At 43.1% G+C, this 18,148-nt stretch overlaps 1 protein-coding gene across 1 annotated transcript in view; it reads right to left on the minus strand.

Moving 5' to 3' along the window:
• Window positions 1-221: 221 nt before the first annotated feature.
• The window catches only part of LOC122552159 (CD209 antigen-like protein C), a 48,178-nt gene continuing 30,251 nt past the window's right edge, over window positions 222-18,148 (minus strand). Inside the window, exons 4-5 of the mRNA XM_043694679.1 lie at window positions 14,913-15,025; window positions 222-2,527 (exon numbers count right to left, since the gene is read on the minus strand). Of these exons, the coding sequence (XP_043550614.1) occupies window positions 2,386-2,527; window positions 14,913-15,025 (255 nt within the window). The 3' untranslated portion in view covers window positions 222-2,385. The remainder of the gene's footprint in view (window positions 2,528-14,912; window positions 15,026-18,148) is intronic.

Below are 18,148 nucleotides of genomic sequence, written 5' to 3' on the forward strand. Positions count from 1 at the left end.
ACTTGGAATATTGCGTACCGTTCTGGTCACCACACTATCAGAAGGATGTGAATGCTTTGGACTGGGTACTGAAAAGGTTTACCATGATGTTGCCTGGTATGGGAGATTTTAGCTGTGAGGAAAGGTTGGATAGGCTGGGTTTGTTTTCACTGGAACACAGGAGGTTGAGGGGTGACCTGATAGAAGTTTAGAAGATTGTGTATGGAATGGATAGAGTGGAAAACATGAGGCTTTTTCCCAAGGTGGAGGGGTCAATTACTAGGGGGAACAGGTTCAAGGTGCAAGGGGGAAGGTTTAAAAGATTTGTGTGAGGCAAGTTATTTTACACAAAGAGTGAAGAGTGCCCAGAACATGCTGCCAGAGCAGCTGATGGAAGCAGATATAATAGCAGCATTCAAGAAGTACTGAGATGAATACATGAATAGGAAGGGTCCAGAGGGATGTGGATCCTGTAACTTAAGACAGTTTTATGTGGAAGGGCAAAATACATCAGCGCAGGCTTGGAGGGCTGAAGGGCCTGTTCCTGTGCTGTATTGTTCTTCATTCTTTAACTAGAGTCCAGTACCAGGGTCACAGTTTAACAATATAGGGTTGGACATTCTAAACAGCACAACATGTTTAAGATCCCTTTAGTTCCTTTGCTTCAATGGGATTGGCTGGTGGGTGAAAGGAACAGAACACTTCAGTGTACAAACAGTGCACTGTCCCTTAAACATTGCGGAAGTACGGAATTAAAATAGAAAGTGCTGGAGAAAATCAACAGGCCTGGTAGCATCTACGGCAAGCCATACAGATTTTGAGATGAGACAAAATATTTACACTCAGACAGTGGTGATCCTGTGGAATTCTCTGTCACAGAAAGCAGTTCCGGTCAAAACACTGAATATTTTCAAGAAGAAATTTGACAGCGTTATCAGGGCGAAAGGGATCAAAGAGTATGGGAGAAAGTGGAAGCAGGATACTGAATTGAGTACTCAGCCATGATCATATTGAAGAGCTAAATGTTCAACTCCTGCTCCTATTTTCTGCATTTCTGTTTCTTGCTGTCCAACCTGAACTGTCCTTTGAGAAAGTATTGGTGAGTCACAACGAGGTCATATTAGAAATTAATTGATGAAGCAGCATCATAGTTCTTTGCTTGCTTTGAATATGAATTACTCAGCAAGGGCAGGGTTATTTGCAGTATTTCATCCTGAATCTCACACACTCACTGCATTGCACACTGAACGCTATGCTGATTTGATATTGGTCCACTAGTCCATTGTCTTGTTGGGAATATAAAGCAAGGGAAGGGAGAGCAAATGATTCAACTCGTACAAAGTCTAATAATTCCATCCATTTAGAGTAGCTTCAAAGCATTTGTGTTCACTGCAGATCATACAAAGTGCTGTAATTGTATGAAGCCTAGTCGCAAAAAATGTTCAGATCAATCTGGTTTCAGCTGCTAATTTTCCAAATATTTGGCCTTTGATAACCTTCAGCCCTGAGTTACAGACCCATTGATCTAATCAGGTAACCTTGTTAAACAATGGTCTCCCAGGAAAGGGGAGGTGTTAGAGGACATGCAAGTGGCAGGGGCACCGAGTATGGGAATGGGAGGGCTGACAGGCGTTGGGGTGGGGAGGAAGAAATGAGAGGCAGAGATGGAGGGAAGAGGGGGAGGAGAATGATACCATGCTGCAGCTCATCTCTCTGAGGTTAGGCTGAAGCAAAACCATGGCGGTGGGCTTTTCTGTCCACACACTGAGAGCTAAAGGAGCAAGAATGGCTCATAATCCATTACATCCCTTGAAGGAGGAGGTGAGATGTCATGAATTCTAAACAGCCAACATGTTTAAGATCCCTTTAGTTCCTTTGCTTCAATGGGATTGGGCTGGTGGGTGAAAGGGACAGAACACTTACACTATCCCTTAAACATTGCAGAAATATGGAATAAAAATAGAAAGTGCTGGAGAAAATCAACAGGTCTGGAAGAATCTATGGCGAGCCATAAAGATTTAATGTTTTGAGTCCAGTATAACTTCTTCAGAACTAAAATATTAACTCTTTCACTTACCACACACACTGCCAGACCACCTGAGTTTCTATGGTTCTTATTACATATCTCCCAGCATCCACAGTATACCGTAATTATTGATCTGAATCAACATAGTACAGGAATATAGGGACCGTGCAACATATGAATCTTCACATCGCTGAATTGAGATAAAGGGGAATAGCCTGATTGCTTTCAGTGGGATTTTGGAACGTTACGGTCAGGAGAGTGAGGGAGATCACTTGCTACTCCCTTCTCCTGCCAATCCCAGCTTAGAGTTGTTTACCCAAGGTACAACAGACTGAGCACTTCAAAGTGATTTACTTCCCTCCCTTTCCACTGGTGGAACATTAAGGAGAATTAAACTGTGCTGGCTTTTCACAGATCCAATGTTGAGAGACATTACATGATAGATCATTCCATTCTCCATTACTGTATATTTCTGCACAGTCTTCATCAGAAGCATTATTTGGTTCACCCTCAGACCAAAACCTAAAGAAAAGAGGAAAATACAATTCATGATAAGAATTCATACTGCAAATTAATGCAAAATCCCAGTGAGACTCAAACAGTTGAACTTCTAAGAATGGCTGAGTATGCCTGTTGGTTGTACTAAACCACAGTAATGAAACCGAATGGATTAACTGGCATTGACATGGCACCAGAAAAGACAATAGTTTACCTCACCTTACTAACCTTGAAAATACCTCCTTCCTAACATTTGGGCTGAGGGTGTGGTGTGGGGCGCAGACCCAAAATTGTCTCACAGACTAGTCAAGAAATAGCCTGTGACCATCTTACCCACAGAATCCAAACATTCAAACACCACCATCAACAGAATAGGGTGTTTACCTGTTCCACAGTTAGGTCAGACACATTCGTGATGGCACACTAGTTTCTGGTTGGGAGGGAATAATCTTGGAAAGTCCTCAACCATTTGTCCAGTCAAACATGGTCAAGAAAACCTCCTGCTGACCTTCATCTAATGCCCTCTCTGGGCTAATAAGTCAGTTCTGCAGCATACTGAACATTACTTGAATTCAAAGCTGAACTCAGAGCACAGAATGTACTGTGTGTGGGGGAACTGTGCCCAGCGCTGAGAATGATTCAGTAGGACCTCTGCTGACTGAGCTGGCCAGTGACATCGGCTTGACTGAGATTGAGGTTGAGGTAATCAACACGAGGGATAATCGACTTTTGACTTTGACCTCCCCAAACTACCTATTGCGGATGCATCTATACATGTCAGTAAGTTAAGAGCAAAAGGGATTCAGCACTCGAAACTGGGCATCATTGAGGTGCTATGGGCCATCAACAGCAGCAGAACTGTGGACGATTGTAACCTCATGGCTGGCAGAGTGAAGAGTGCAGGAAGGCATGCTAAGAGTAGCACCTGGTGCATCAAAAACTTGTCAACTTGGTGAAGCCACAGTACAGGGCACAGAAAATCAGAGAAATCAGTGCATGGTAGACAGTACTAAAAGATCTCAACAACCAACAAATCAAAGCAAAGTACTAGAGATGCTGGAAATCTGAAACAAACAGAGAGAATCCTGTATAAAGTAGCAACTATAACCCCTCCAGTCAAAAATGAAGAGAAACAAAACATTTAATTTGATGTCTAGCATAGAGAAGGTGTCAGAATTCATCATGAAGGAGATTACTGCTGGACATTTGCAAGAAATAAAACCAGGAAGTACTGGAGAAACTCAACAGGTCTGACAGCATCTAAGGAGAAAGAAATAGACTGGGTTTTTCTCTCTCTATTGATGCTACCAGACCTACTGAATTTCTCCAGTACCTTCAGTACTGTTCAGTACCTACGCAGGCACTGTGCCCCAACTCTTCTGCCGTTACATCGATAACTGCTTCATTACAGCAGCCTGCAAGCAGGCTGAGCTGCAGCAGGTCATGACTTTGTCCACAACTTACTTCCTGCCCTCAAATTCACTTGGTCCATCTCGGACACCTCCCTCCCATTTGTTGACCTCTCCATTTCTGTTTCCGGCGACAGTCTCCAGACGGATGTTCACTATAAACCCCCAAACTCCCACAACTACCTGGATCACACCTCCTCCATTCATTATTCTGTAAGAACTCATCCCATTTTCCCAATTCCTCCGCATCTGCTTGGACGAGGAGACATTCCACTCGTGACCATCCCAGACGTCCACCTATTTCGAACAATGTGCTTTTCCTCCCTGTGATTCAGACAGCCCTCCACCACATCACTTCCATTTCCTGTTCCACTGCTTTAACAACTCCCCACCCCAAACGCAATAAAGACAGACTCCCCCTTGTCCTCACCTACCACCCCACCAGTCTCCGCATCCAACGCATCATTCTTAAACATTTCCGCCCACCCCAACTAGACCCCATCACCAAGAACATCTTCCCCTCCCCATCCCTCTCTGCCTGCTGCAAGGACAGACAGACCTTGGTTTGTGCCACTCTCCCCACCAACCATCCTGAACCCTCAGGTACCTTTATCTGCAACCGGAAAAGATGCAAAACGTGTTGGTACAGCACCCCCTTCATCTCCATCCAGGGCCCCAGATAGCCCTTCCAGGTGAGACAGAGGTTCACCTGCCTCTCTTCCAACCTAGTTTACTGCATCAGGTGCTCCTGATGTGGTCCTCTCTACATCGGGCAGACCAAATGTAAACTTAGGGAACGGTTCACCGAGCATCGCAGCCAAACTCGCAGGGGCCAACCTGACCTCCCAGTCACTGCCTATTTAATTTCCCCTTCCCATTCCTTCTCCAATTTCAAATAACCTTCATTCTAATCCAACAACTTCATTCCTCCCACTGACCAACCAGGTTGTACCCTGTACCTGTCGTCACCTCACCCCACTTCACCGCTCTGCCCCCACCACCCCCTTTATCTGCAGCTCCCAATGCATCCACCCCCAGTCCTGAAGAAGGGTTACACCCAATACTTCAACTTCTCCACCTCCTGACTCTGCCTGGCTCGCTGTGTCCATCCAGTCTCCTGTCTGTCTGCTGAATTTCCCCAGCATGCTTTGTTGAGATCAGGTTGAAGTTCTGTCAGCCCGCCACATCCAGACGTGAATGGTAGTGGACAATTAAACAACTCACTGGAAGAGGAGGCTCCACAAATACTCCTATCTTCTGTGATGGAAGAGTCCAATACATCAGTGCAAAAGATAAGTCTGAAGCATTTGCAGCATTATTCAGCCAGAAATAGAGTGGATAATCCATCTTGGTCACCTGCAGTGGACCCTAGCATCAGAGATGCCAGTCAGGAGAACCAAGATGGCGGCGACCTAGCAAGTCTGAGTCTGTAGTGCTCTGCCCAAGACTCAGGAAAAATGGGCTTCCCACCTCCACCTGCCAAACCATTCAAAACAAGTTTTATTCAACACATTTAATCATTTTGCATCAAACTTGAGTAGTTTGGTGCTTTGCCAAACTGACTAAGGGAAAGAATGCCCGCAGCTCGTAGCAGGCAAGAACCCCTCCCCCCCCCCCCCACCCCAGCTGCAGCACAGACGTCCGCAGCTGCCCCGGGGGACTTACCTACGTTGGCGAGCCTTGTTGCAGTAATTATCAAGCTGGAAGAGAAGATCGACGTCTTCATGGAGGAGTCCAGAAGCAGGTGGCAGTCGCTCTCGGTCGCACTGCAAAAGCACGACCGAGATATTGAAAAGATCGAACACCGAGTTGGAGGGGCGGAGCTAAAGGCCGTGACCTCTAAAGCTGCTGTGGAACCAGCCATGGGTCGAGTCCGGACTCTTGAACAGCAAGTCCAGGCCTTAGAAGATCACGTCGATGACCTCGAGAATCGGGGTCACCGAAAAAATATTCATTTGCTCGGCCTTCCCGAACGGGAAATGGAAGGCCAGCTTGCAGTGTTTCTGGAGCAGTGGCTCCCTCAGATGTTGAAGCTGGAGGCTGGATCAGGCCAGGTGCGGGTAGAGTGGACCCACCGGGTTGCTATACGCAGGCCCAGATCGGACCAGCGCCCCCACCCGGTCCTGTTCCGGCTTCAGTGCTACAGAGAGAAGCAAAAGCTCTTGGAAGCCTCCAGGTCCCTTGAGAAAGATCCCCAGGCCATGACATATAAGGGATCTAGGATTATGCTGTTTCAGGATTTCTCCCCAGCTTTGGTCCGCAAGAGGAGGGCGTTTGATGAAACGAAGAAGTGTCTAAGGGACTTACACATCCGGTACTCCTCGCGCTACCCAGCAACGCTGCGTTTTAACCACAAAGGATCCGTCTATAACCTCAGATCACCGGAGAAGGCCAAGGAGTTTTTGGACTCTCTTAAATAGATTGTAAGAATTAACCCGTGTGGCTAATGATGCTGTTCTGCTCCCCCACCCCGGTTTACCCTTTTTTTCCCTTATTTCCTTTATTGTTTAATATCATTTCTGGGGGGTGGGGCTTATTTATTCTCCACTATGCGATTTGCTTTTTCTTTATAGGCCGGGCGGTTTAGTTGATTCAGGTGAGGGGGGTGGGGGCATTTGCTTTGTCCTATGTTATTTCTTTCTTTTAAAGCGGGGTTTTTACTCTTTTTTTGTGTTATTATACTTAGTTATTACCTGCTGAGACTGTAACTTTATAGTTTTATATGTTTATACGTGGTATTATCTTTACTAAATGTATCCAGGTGTTCGTATGGGTGGGGGGGGTAGGGTACTCACCGTTAACTTTAGCTTTATAGTACACTTTAATTTTTCTATTTTATTATGGGGTGCCTGGGTCGAGGGTGGGGCGCTAGTTGGGAGAGGATACGATGGGTTTTCAAATAGGAAGTGATGTCCCCTGGAAGCAAGGGGGAAAATCTCCTCTTAAGTATGTTTTTTATAATTTAGAAATAGTTTTTTACTATATTGGCGTGAGTGTGTTAAAGAATCTCTATTTTTGTGAATTTTCTATGGTCTATGCTCAGGGTGCTTTAGATGGGTTTCTTCCTCCTGGGGGTCTCAGACTTGCCTGGAGGATTATGGTTAGTCATTCGATTAAATGGTGCATCTGGAATGTCAAGGGGAGTAATTCGCCAATCAAAAGGAAGAAAATGCTATCAAACCTCAAAAAAGAAAGGGTTGATATAGCTCTCTTACAGGAGATACATTTACTGGATAAAGAGCATTTGAAATTACAACAGGGTGGATTTGATCAGGCCTTCTTTTCATCTTTCAGTTCAAAAAGTAGGGGAGTAGTCATTCTCATTCGGAAGAATCTCCCTTTCAAAATCTTAAGTCAGATAAAAGATGAATCTGGACGGTACATACTGATTAAAGCCCTTGTAAATGGAGAGGAATATGGGATTTTGAATCTTTATTGTCCCCGGAACATCCTTTCAAATTCATAATGGAAGCATTTTCCAAACTGATGGTTTTCGGGGTTCGCTACACAATTATAGGGGGAGATTTTAATTGCATCATGGACCCGGAGATAGACAGGATACCGAAGAGTACTGTGGGTCGATCCCCCGGATCCAGGCAATTGGCAGGTTTGAATAAAGAGCCAGGATTAGTAGATGTGTGGAGATGCCTCCACCCGCAAGGCAGAGATTTCTCTTTTTATTCTAATCCGCAGAAGTGTCACACTAGAATTGATACGTTTTTTGGCCCTTCGACCTTTTTGAATTCCATATTATCCTGCAAAATAGGTAATATAACAATTTCTGATCACGCTGCAGTGTATGTGGAAATCAAGACTAGGAACAATGAAACGACCCCCCGACATTGGAGAATGCATTCTTTCTTAATGAAGGATAGTAAATTCGTAAAATATTTCTCTCAAGAATTCAAAACCTTTTTGGAAATTAATTCAGGTACGGCTCGTAACCCCGTTGGTGATGTGGGAGAGCATTAAGGCTTATGTACGAGGTCTGATCATTTCATACTCGGAGACCCAGGAAAACCAAAAGGGAGAACAACGGCGTCTACTTGAGGCTCGCTTAAAGGCAGCTGAGACAGCGTACGTTGATAGGCCCTCTGTTGCTAAATTACAAAGGGTTATGGCCCTTTGGACAGCCCTGAATACCGCGCTTACCCAAACGGCAAAGAGGGAAATATTATTTGCAAAGCAAAGATTATATGAATATGGCAATAAGCCTGGGTAGATACCTAACGTTTATAGCAAGTAATAAAAAGGCCCCTCAAGCTATCGCGTCCATCAGGGAAAGTGCTGGTACTCTGACTCTGATCATAAAAGGATCAACTCAATCTTCAGAAAGTTTTACTTTGTATAAATCGCAGGATTGTGAAGATAGAGCCAAGAAGATGGAGTCCTTTTTTAAAAGCCTGGCCTTTCCGGACTTAATCCCGGAACAGGTGTCGATCCCCTAACAACCCAGGAAGTACTTGACGCAATCAGGCAGCTTCAGAGCGGTAAAAAACCTATTCCAGATGGATTTCAGGTTGAATTCTACAAAGGGTTTACAGGAGTACTAGCTGGTCCACTTATGGACGTGTACAACTACTCATATAGTCAGGATTTGGCGATGCTGGTGTTGGACTGGGGTGTACAAAGTTGAAAATTACACAACACCAGGTTAGAGTCCAACAGGTTTAATTGGAAGCACACTAGCTTTCGGAGTGTTGCTTCTTCATCAGGTGATAGTGGAGGACACAATTCTAAGGCACAGAATTTATAGCAAAAATTTACAGTGTGATGTAACTGAAATTATACATTGAAAAATACCTCGATTGTCTGATGAGTCTTTCAACTGTATGAATACCATGATAGTTTCACTTCTTTCATGTGTAAATCACAAAACCTTTTTTTAAAAGTTGCATTCTCAGGTTAGCTGTTAACAATGGCGATAGCTAGACAATGATCTATGCCATGATGTTTAGATTGATTCTAATCTAAAAAGTGAGAAAACAGAGTTTTCCATGAATTCATGCAGTTTTTGAGCAAAGTACAATGTAACTCTGCAAATACAAATTCACCCCACAAAATATATGTGTGCATGTGGGTCTTTGTCTGTATGCGTGTGTCTGGGGTGGGGGGGTTGTGAGTGTCTGTGAGAGAGAGTGTATATGTGTGTGCATGAGTGTGGAGTTGTCTAAGTCTCTGAGAGGATGCCTGTGTGGGTGTGGGAGTGTGTGTGTCTGTAAGGGTATGTGTGAGTGTCTGTGTGCATGTCTGTGTATATGTGTGTCCGTGTGTGTGTGAGAGAGTGTGTGTGTGTGTGTGTAGGAGTGTCTGTGTGTGTGTGTATAGTGCGATGGTGGTCACCTGTAGTGTGACATGAACCCAAGGTCCCGGTTGAGGCCCTCCCAATGGGTACCGAACTTAGCGATCAGCCTCTGCTCGGCCACTTTTCGCTGCTGCCTGTCCCGAAGTTTGCCTTGAAGCATGGTCACCCAAAGTGTTCTCCAACTGGGAGGGAACACTCCTGTCTGTTGATTATTGTGCAGTGCCCATTCATCCGTTGCTGTAGCCTCTGCTCAGTTTCCCCAATGTACCATGCCTCAGGGCATCCTTGCCTGCAGCGTATGAGATAGACAACGTTGGCTGAGTCACATGAGTATCTGCCATGTACATGGTGGGAAGCGACCCCATGCATAATGGTGGTATCCATGTCCACACTCTGACACATCTTGCAGGCGTAGGTTTTCAGCTCCTGGGAAATACTGAACAACGAAGGATACCCTGTCAGTTGCAGCTCATGTCTGTCTCCTGAGGAGGTCATTACAGTTCCTTGCTGTGGCACATCGGAACTGGCGGTCGATGAGTTGGGCATCATACCCCGTTCTTGTGAGGGCATCCCTGAGTACTTCCAGGTGCCCGTCCCGTTCCTCCACATGTGAACAGATCTGCTGTATGCGTAGGGTTTGTCCATAGGGGCAGAGTTACATTGTAGTTTGTTCAAAAACTGCATGAATTCATGGAAAACTCTGTTATCTCACTTTTTAAATTAGAATCAATCTAAACACTATGGCATAGACAGAGAACACAGGGGGCTAACACCTTCAACATATTGTCGAGCTAACACCCATTGTTACAGCTAACCTGAGAATGCAACTTCTAAAAAAAGGTTTTGTGATTTACACATGAAAGAAGTGAAACTATCATGGTATTTGAACAGATGAAAGACTCAACAGACAATCGAAGTATTTTTCAATGTATAATTTCAGTTACATCACACTGTAAATTTTTGCAATAAGTTCTATGCCTTAGAATTGTGTCCTCCACTATCACCTGATGAAGGAGCGTCGCTCCGAAAGCTAGTGTGCTTCCAATTAAACCTGGTGTTGTGTGATTTTTAACTTCATATAGTCAGGGCTGCCTCCCGCCTTCGTTGAGAGAAGCGAATATTTCTCTCATTCTCAAAAAAGGATAGGACCCAGAAGATTGCGCATCATACAGACCAATATCCTGGCTAAATGTAGATTTTAAAATTCTTTTTAAAACATTAGCATTGAGGCTGGAGAGGGTATTGCTATATATCATAAAAAAGGATCAGACGGGGTTTATCAAGGGCCGTAGATCATCTAATAATATTAGAAGGGTTTTGAATGTGATTCAAGTCTGTCATCAGGAAAAAGTACTGGGAATAGTAGTCTCACTGGACGCAGAGAAGGCATTGGACAGGGTTGAATGGTCATACCTGTTCTATACACTGGAAAGGTCTGGCATTGGAAAGGTATTTGCTAAATGGGTCTCAACACTGTATAATGACCCCAAAGCAGCCATGATCACTAATGGTTTAGGCTCAGATAGCTTCAGTGTGGGTCAGGGATGTCCTCCCTCACCGTTACTATTCACGCTAACAATTGAGCCACTAGTGGAAGCTGACCCTAATATAACGGCCCCAAGGGTTGGCATGGGTAAACATAAAATTACCCTTTATGCAGATGATGTTCTCCTTTTTCTCAGTAATCCTTTGATGTCCGTGCCCCGCCTGATCCAAGATTATTAATTTATTTAGTGCACTCTCAGGTTACAAAATTAATTTCTCAAAATCGGAAGCCATGCCGATGGGTGTCCTCGCTAGTATGTCCCACTTATTGGACGGATCTTATTTTCCCTTTCAGTGGTCTCTTATTCTTATAATTAGGTATTCCTATCACCCCAGTATTTGGCCAGCTATACAAGGTCAATTTTATGCATCTACTGAAAAGAATAAAGCAGGACCTTCAAAGTTGGGGGGATATTCCAATTTCCTGGCTAGGTAGAATAGCTCTAATTAAAAAGAATGTCCTGCCCCGTCTCTTATACCCTATGAGAATGCTCCCGGTGATCCTGCCGAGGCCGGCATTGCACAAATTGTAAGGTTGGCTTGGTTCTTTCATCTGGAATCATAGACGGCCCCTCATTAAGTTAAAGAAGCTACAGCTTCCACAGGCAAGGGGAGGGCTGGATTTTCCAGACTTAGGAAATATCAGCTGAGTTCTCTAGTAAGCTACATAGCCGATTGGGTCTCGTCTGATCCGCAATCACTCTGGCTGGACATCGAGACTTCTCAAACAAAGTGTCCTCTTATTAACCTCTTATTTTTAATAAGATGAAAGTCATTATGGAGCATTGTAAGAACCTTATAGTATTAAACACAATTAAAGCCTGGAAGATAATGTGGCAAAACGAGGGTAATTCACATAAAACCTCCCCTTATACTCCTATAGTGTGGGCATGGGGTTTTCAACCGGGGCTCACAGATGCCTCATTCAAATCCTGGAGATCCAGGGGTATCTCCTGTTTAGGGGATCTGTTTGATGAGGGGGTCATGATGTCTTTTGAACAGCTGCACCAGAAATTTGGACTACCTAATCGAGACCTCTTTCGATACTTTCAAATTCGAGATTACATTATTAGATAGCCTTTATAAATCAGATAGGGAATGAAGTGTGTTGTGGCCAATGGGTTTACCCTCGGTCAGCACTCTCTATCATTTATTACATAACGAAGTTTCGGAAGACATGAATGATTACTTAGAACATGGGATCAGGAATTGGGGTTGGAAATATCCACAGAAATGAGGGATGACATCTGGGAAAGTGCCAGAAAAATCTCCATCTATAATAGAACCCAAGCCATTCAGTTAAAAATACTCCATAGGACTCATATAGCACCGGAACGACTGGCAGAATTTAGGGCAGGAGCATCTCCAGTGTGCCCCAAATGTAAAATAGAGGTGGGCACTCTCACACACTGCTTATGGACATGTCGTAAGATCCGTAAATACTGGGTCAGTGTTGCAAATGCTTTGACAGAAATCTTGGGAGCGGAAATTAAAGTAGATCCAGTATCTCTTCTCCTGGGCTTTTCGAACTTACCTTCCCTGGATGTGCACGGGAGGAAATTATTTTCCATTCTCTCCTTTTGTGCAAGGAAAAATATCTTAGTAAACCGCATAGCTGAGGGCCCTCCAGGACTTTCGAATTGGTATTCGAATTTGGTCATGGAATGTATTCCCCTTGACTTCCTTACAAATATGGTGCACCAAAAAACTAAATTATTTTATAAAATATGGCAGCCCTTCCTGAATTATATAGATACAGATATTTCAGCCATTTTGTCAAGGGCTTTCATCTAGTTGTGGCAGTGGTTCTGGCTGGTCCGGAGAACCTTGGGGGAAGGAATCCTGCATGAATATGGGTTTTATTATGACTTGATGTTAATTTGTTCTGAGCATGCACTTCACTATTTTGACTTCCTTACAAATATGGTGCTCCAAAAAACTAAATTATTTTATAAAATATGGCAGCCCTTCCTGAATTATATAGATACAGATATTTCAGCCATTTTGTCAAGGGCTTTCATCTAGTTGTGGCAGTGGTTCTGGCTGGTCCGGGGAACCTTGGGGGAAGGAATCCTGCATGAATATGGGTTTTATTATGACTTGATGTTAATTTGTTCTGAGCATGCACTTCACTATTTAATGACTATGTTATCCTTTTTTTTCTCGAGTAATGTAATATATTTTATTATACACTCTGGTTAGTTATAGGTTAGATTAGTAGTTAGTTGAGTTTTGTTTTCTCTTTTTTTTTCTTTATCTCTTCTTTTTGTTTGTTAGGTTTTGGTTATTATTTATTTAATATTTAATTGTATATTAATGTTTGTATTTGTGTGCATTATTTTGTAAGTTTGTAAAAACATGTTAAATTTTCAATAAAATTATCTATTAAAAGAAAAGAGATGCCAGTCTTGTGCCAATGATTCACTCTACCTGAGATCAAGGAATGATGTGAGGCACTGGACACTGCAAAGACTATAGGCCCTAACATTCTGGCATCAGTATTGGAGACTTGTGCTGCAGAACTTGCCACTCCACAAGCCAAGCACTTCCAGTGCAACAACAAATATGGCTTCCAGTTGCAATAATTGTCTGCCAGAAAAAAATGATGTTTGGTCAATAGCATTTTGTTTTAGTCATCTAATGCAAAAGTTATTTAAAAATATGAATTTTAAAGTATCACCTCAGCTAATCACTGATTTTCAAAGTTTTCAAGTCATTATTGATGTCTACAAACATTACTACAATATCTAATCTTCCATCGATCATCTTCAAGTGAGTGGATGGTTTAAATATCCATTTCTTATTTTCTCCCTCCCTGTTATCCAAAACAAACATTTGCTCTGTATCATTTCAAACACCTAAATGCTGCTTCCTGCTCTGACAGTGAGCATGAAGACAGTCAAGATGCACTGTCACTCAGTCTGACAAAAACAACCACCAGGTCAGAGATAGATACTGTGAGCAATTTAAAAGGTACAAGAGAATTAGGATCTGCAAACGTTGAGCATTGCTGTCGGGTCTGAGAGAATGGAAATCTCAGTTGCCAGCTCACCAGAAGGTGGGTTTACCCTCTGCTATGGCTGTAGATGATGCAGAAGACAACTTCAATGCCCAGGCTATACAGGAAGAGTGATGGGTATGCACTTTAAAGTGCTCAGGGAATTGAGAATCTTGCCAGAAGGTCTGCATCCAAATTTCAAGGTGCACTGAAGAATCTGGTACTAACTTGGCACAGGGCTTTGTGCAGAGATTGGACCCCATTCCTGTCAGCAAAGTTTGGATGGTCACCTTCATTAATAAATGTGTGGAATTAAACAGGGTCCAGAATCCTTACAACAAATGCACCATTGTTGCAATATCTTCGTGGGGGAGTAGAAGTAAGACTGATGCTATCCCTCTTAATACCAGTATGTAATGCAATTTCAGCAAAGCTCGGGAAAAAGCTATTCTCTATCAAGAGTGCTCCCTTATAAGCTCTGCCATTGTGGTACCTGTTGAAAATAGCTACTTTTATTCTTCCCTTCCTCTTCAAGCAACTTGTCATGCTCTGCATGGCCTCTCCTCACTGTCCCAGTCATTCTCAATGTGAGGAATAAACATTCCTCAGGCAGCACTGGAAGTAACTGGTTTATGAACAAATCCTTCAGTCACCAAAATAAAATTAGCTAAATTACTCCTTATACTCTATTAAAACATTTAAAAAGTCGAGAAATGCTCTGGAAAATACACAGAATTGTAGCAATGCGCTGAATAAATATTCCAGCAACTGACCTGTAACTAGTTGTTGGTCTTTTTAAAGAACACTGCTGGGAGGTGCTGCATGCCACTGAGGGTGTGCTCAGATGTGGGAGTTTGAGGTTGGAGGTTAGAGGTCTGGATGAGTTACATCAAGGTCTGCCTGCTTGAAACAAAGCTGGTGTACACTGATGTGTGTGTACACACACCAGAGATGTCATTTTGCAACTTAAAGGGATCTCATAATGCCCTTTAGACAGCTCCTGTCCTGCCAGGCTTCACTTCATTTATCTCTAAATTAATTTTCCAGCCTAACGAAATAGCTGAAGCTCAACATCAAAACACATTCAGCTTTTTGTTTTGTGTCTAGTGTCCCAAATATTGTCCAAAATGTACAATCAGAAAATGAGCTCACATTACAGAGGAAGTGTAGTTTGTTCCATCCACCCAGCGCCAATCACCTTCAGAGTCAGAATCAGTGAGTCCAATCCAGTGATCTTTGTTTTGGAGCCACTTTTTTACAAACGCCTGCCAAGAAAATAAGAGAGTTGTTACAGGGAATGGAATAAAGCAACTTGCTGGTAATGGGAATGACAAGTTCTTTACTTCACAATCTTCCATCTGAGGCCTTAACCCGTTTATTTCAAACTAGCTTTGCTCCCTCTGAAACAGCTGTGATTACCGTAATTGTTTCTGTGAACAATTCAGTACTTTTTTTCTTTTTATTCTATTTTCTATTCATTCAACGCACGTGGGTAGTAATTGTTGATCATCCCTAATTGCTGGTGGTGAGTCGCCTTCGAGAATGGTAGCAGTCTAAGGGGAGTGGTTTAAACGATTTTAACCAAGCAAGTGTGAAGGAACATCGATACAGCTCTAAATCAGGACGGTGTGTTTCTTGGAGAGGAATTTGCCTGTGATAGCCCTGAAAATTTCACAGGTTTGGAAGATGCTGTTGAAGCAGCCTTGGTGAGTATGATGTTAGATACTGTTCCCACTGTGCAGTGTTGACGGTTGACTGCTGAAAGTGGTGATGTGATGTCGATCAACAACAACAAAGGCCACTTTGTCCTGGATGGTGTCAAGATTCTTGAGCACTTTTGGAGCTGCATTCATCCAGATGGTGGGGAATATTCCATCACACTCCTGACTTGTGCCTTGTAGAGAGTCTTTGGGGAGTGAGGAGGTGAGTTATTTGCTGCAGGATTCATAAAGTCATCAAGCAAAGAAATAGGCCTTTTGGCCCACCATTTCTATGCTGACCAAGAAGCATAAAACTATGCTTATTCCATTTTCTCTGCACTCTGTCCATAGCCTACCACGCCCTGGTCCTGAAGGGCTCATCCAGATGTTTCTTACATGTTGCAACAGTATCTATGTTCACCACCTCTTCAGGCAGCATGCTCCAAATTTCTATCACCCTCCAGGTGAAAAATCTTTTTTTAAAACCCCTCTTAATGACTTAGTCCTCACCTTAAACTTATGCCCTCTGGGCTTAATCAAGTCTGCATGGGGAAAAATTCCCCTGTCTATGCCTCTTACAATTTTGTAAAGAGCCTTATAACTGGGATTTTCAATCCCCCAGGCAACATCCCGTTAAATCTCCTCTGCACTATCTCCAGTGCTATCATGTTGTTCCAATAGTGTGGTGATCAGAATTGCACATGGTATCGCATCTATGGACTAACTAAAGTGTTATAAAGTTGTAGTAAGACTTTCTTCCTCCTGTATTCTCTGCCTCAGCTAAAATGAAAGCAAGCATCCCATATGTCATCTTCACTACCCTGTCTACCTGTGCTGACACTTTCAGGGATCTATGTGCTGAGAAACAAAGGTCCCTTTGTTTCTCAGTACTTCCCAGGGACTTACCATTCACTGTGTGTACGTTTCCTTGATTAGACTTTCCAAAATGGAATATCTTACACTTATCAAGGTTAAATTCCATTTGCCATTGCTCTGTCCAATTTACCAACTGATCAGTATTAGGCTGTAGCCTGAGACTATCCTCCTCACTGTCAACATAACAACAATTATAGTGGCATCTGCAAACTAATTATACTTTCTATAATCACATCCAAGTCATTAACGTACATAATAAACAGCAAGGATTGATATAAACCACATTTTCTGCACAACTTTTAATCAAGATAATTAGCCACCTTTTCAAAAAAGCTCAAGTTAAGTCTAACCATTTGGATACAGAACTGGATCGAAGGTAGAAGACAGAGGGTGGTGGTGGGGGGTTGCTTTTCAGAATGGAATCCCATGACCAGTGGTGTGCCACAAGGATCGGAGCTGGGTCCACTGCTTTTCATGATTTGGATGTAAACATAGGAGGTATAGCGAGTAAGTTTGAAGATGACACCAAAATTGGGGGTGTACTGAGCTAGGAATGATTTGGAGGTGCCAGTGTTCGACTGGGGTGGACAAAGTAAAAAAAAAAATCACATAACAAAAGGATTCTGGGTAATCCAAGATGGAGGATGAGAAAAATTTCTGGCTGTAACAGTGGCTCCTTTTTTTGAGGTATTTTCGGTGTTGGAGGTGATTTCTGTTTTATGTGCTTTTGCATTGTTTTAAACTTTGGGGAAAAAAAAGTCAAAACAACAGCAGTTTTAAAAGGGAGAAGAACAGACAAAGGAAGCACATGGTGAGGACAGTGCAGGAGAGAGAGAGAGAGAAAGAACTTGCACATTTACTGCCTTTACTGTTTTTGAATTCATGTATCACTGGACATCAGAGTGAATCGGGGAAAATTAACAAACAGTGAATTTCACAACTAATCTTGGAGGAACCTGTTTGGGCAAAGTTCACAACACAGAATCAGATAAGTTAGTCGTTGTTTTAAGTCTATCCAATAGAAAGGCTGCAGTAGTGAGTAGAGTGGGTTCTTTCTTGATTATATGTCTTTGGAGATAAGTCTCTTGATTAAACTTAAAATATAAGCCATAACTATTAATTTAACCTGGGGCAGTGTTTTGTAGAGGAATAAGATGGTGTTACTTTCTGGGTCTGTAGATTGTGAAGGAGCAAAAATGGCCTTTGCAGTGATATGTACTTCTTGTCAGATGTGAAAGTTTAAAGAGAGTTTAAGGGTTACTGCGGATCATATCTGCCATAAATGTTGTTGGATGCGGATCTTACCAGATCGAATGGATCGGTTGGAGAGACAGTTAGAAACAATGAGGAACTTGCAACAGCAACAGTACGTGATGGATGGCAGTTATAGGAAGGGGGGAAAGTCTCAGATAGAGTCGCATAGATGGGTTAACTCCAGGAAGGGTAAGAGAGGTCGGCACCTAGGGCAGGAGTCTTTTGTGGATATACCCATTTCAAACAGGTATGCTGTTTTGGAAAATGTGATGGATTGTCAGGGGAACGTAGCACAAACAGCCAAGTTTCTGGTATTGAGACTGGCTCTAATGTAACGTTGGTTTCCAAGCGATCAATTGTGTTAGGGGATTCTGTAGTCCGAGGTACAGACAGACGTTTCTGTGGCCAGCAGAGAAAAAGCAGAATGATGTGTTGTTTCCCTGGTGCCAGGATCAAGGATGTCTCAGAGAGGCTGCAGAATGTTCTCACGGGGGAGAGGGGCCAGCAGGAGGTCATTGTCCACATTGGAACCAACGACATTGGAAGGGAAAAGGTTGA

Source organism: Chiloscyllium plagiosum, chromosome 8 (genome assembly GCF_004010195.1).
Source record: "Chiloscyllium plagiosum isolate BGI_BamShark_2017 chromosome 8, ASM401019v2, whole genome shotgun sequence".
Taxonomy (NCBI): Eukaryota; Metazoa; Chordata; class Chondrichthyes; order Orectolobiformes; family Hemiscylliidae; genus Chiloscyllium; species Chiloscyllium plagiosum.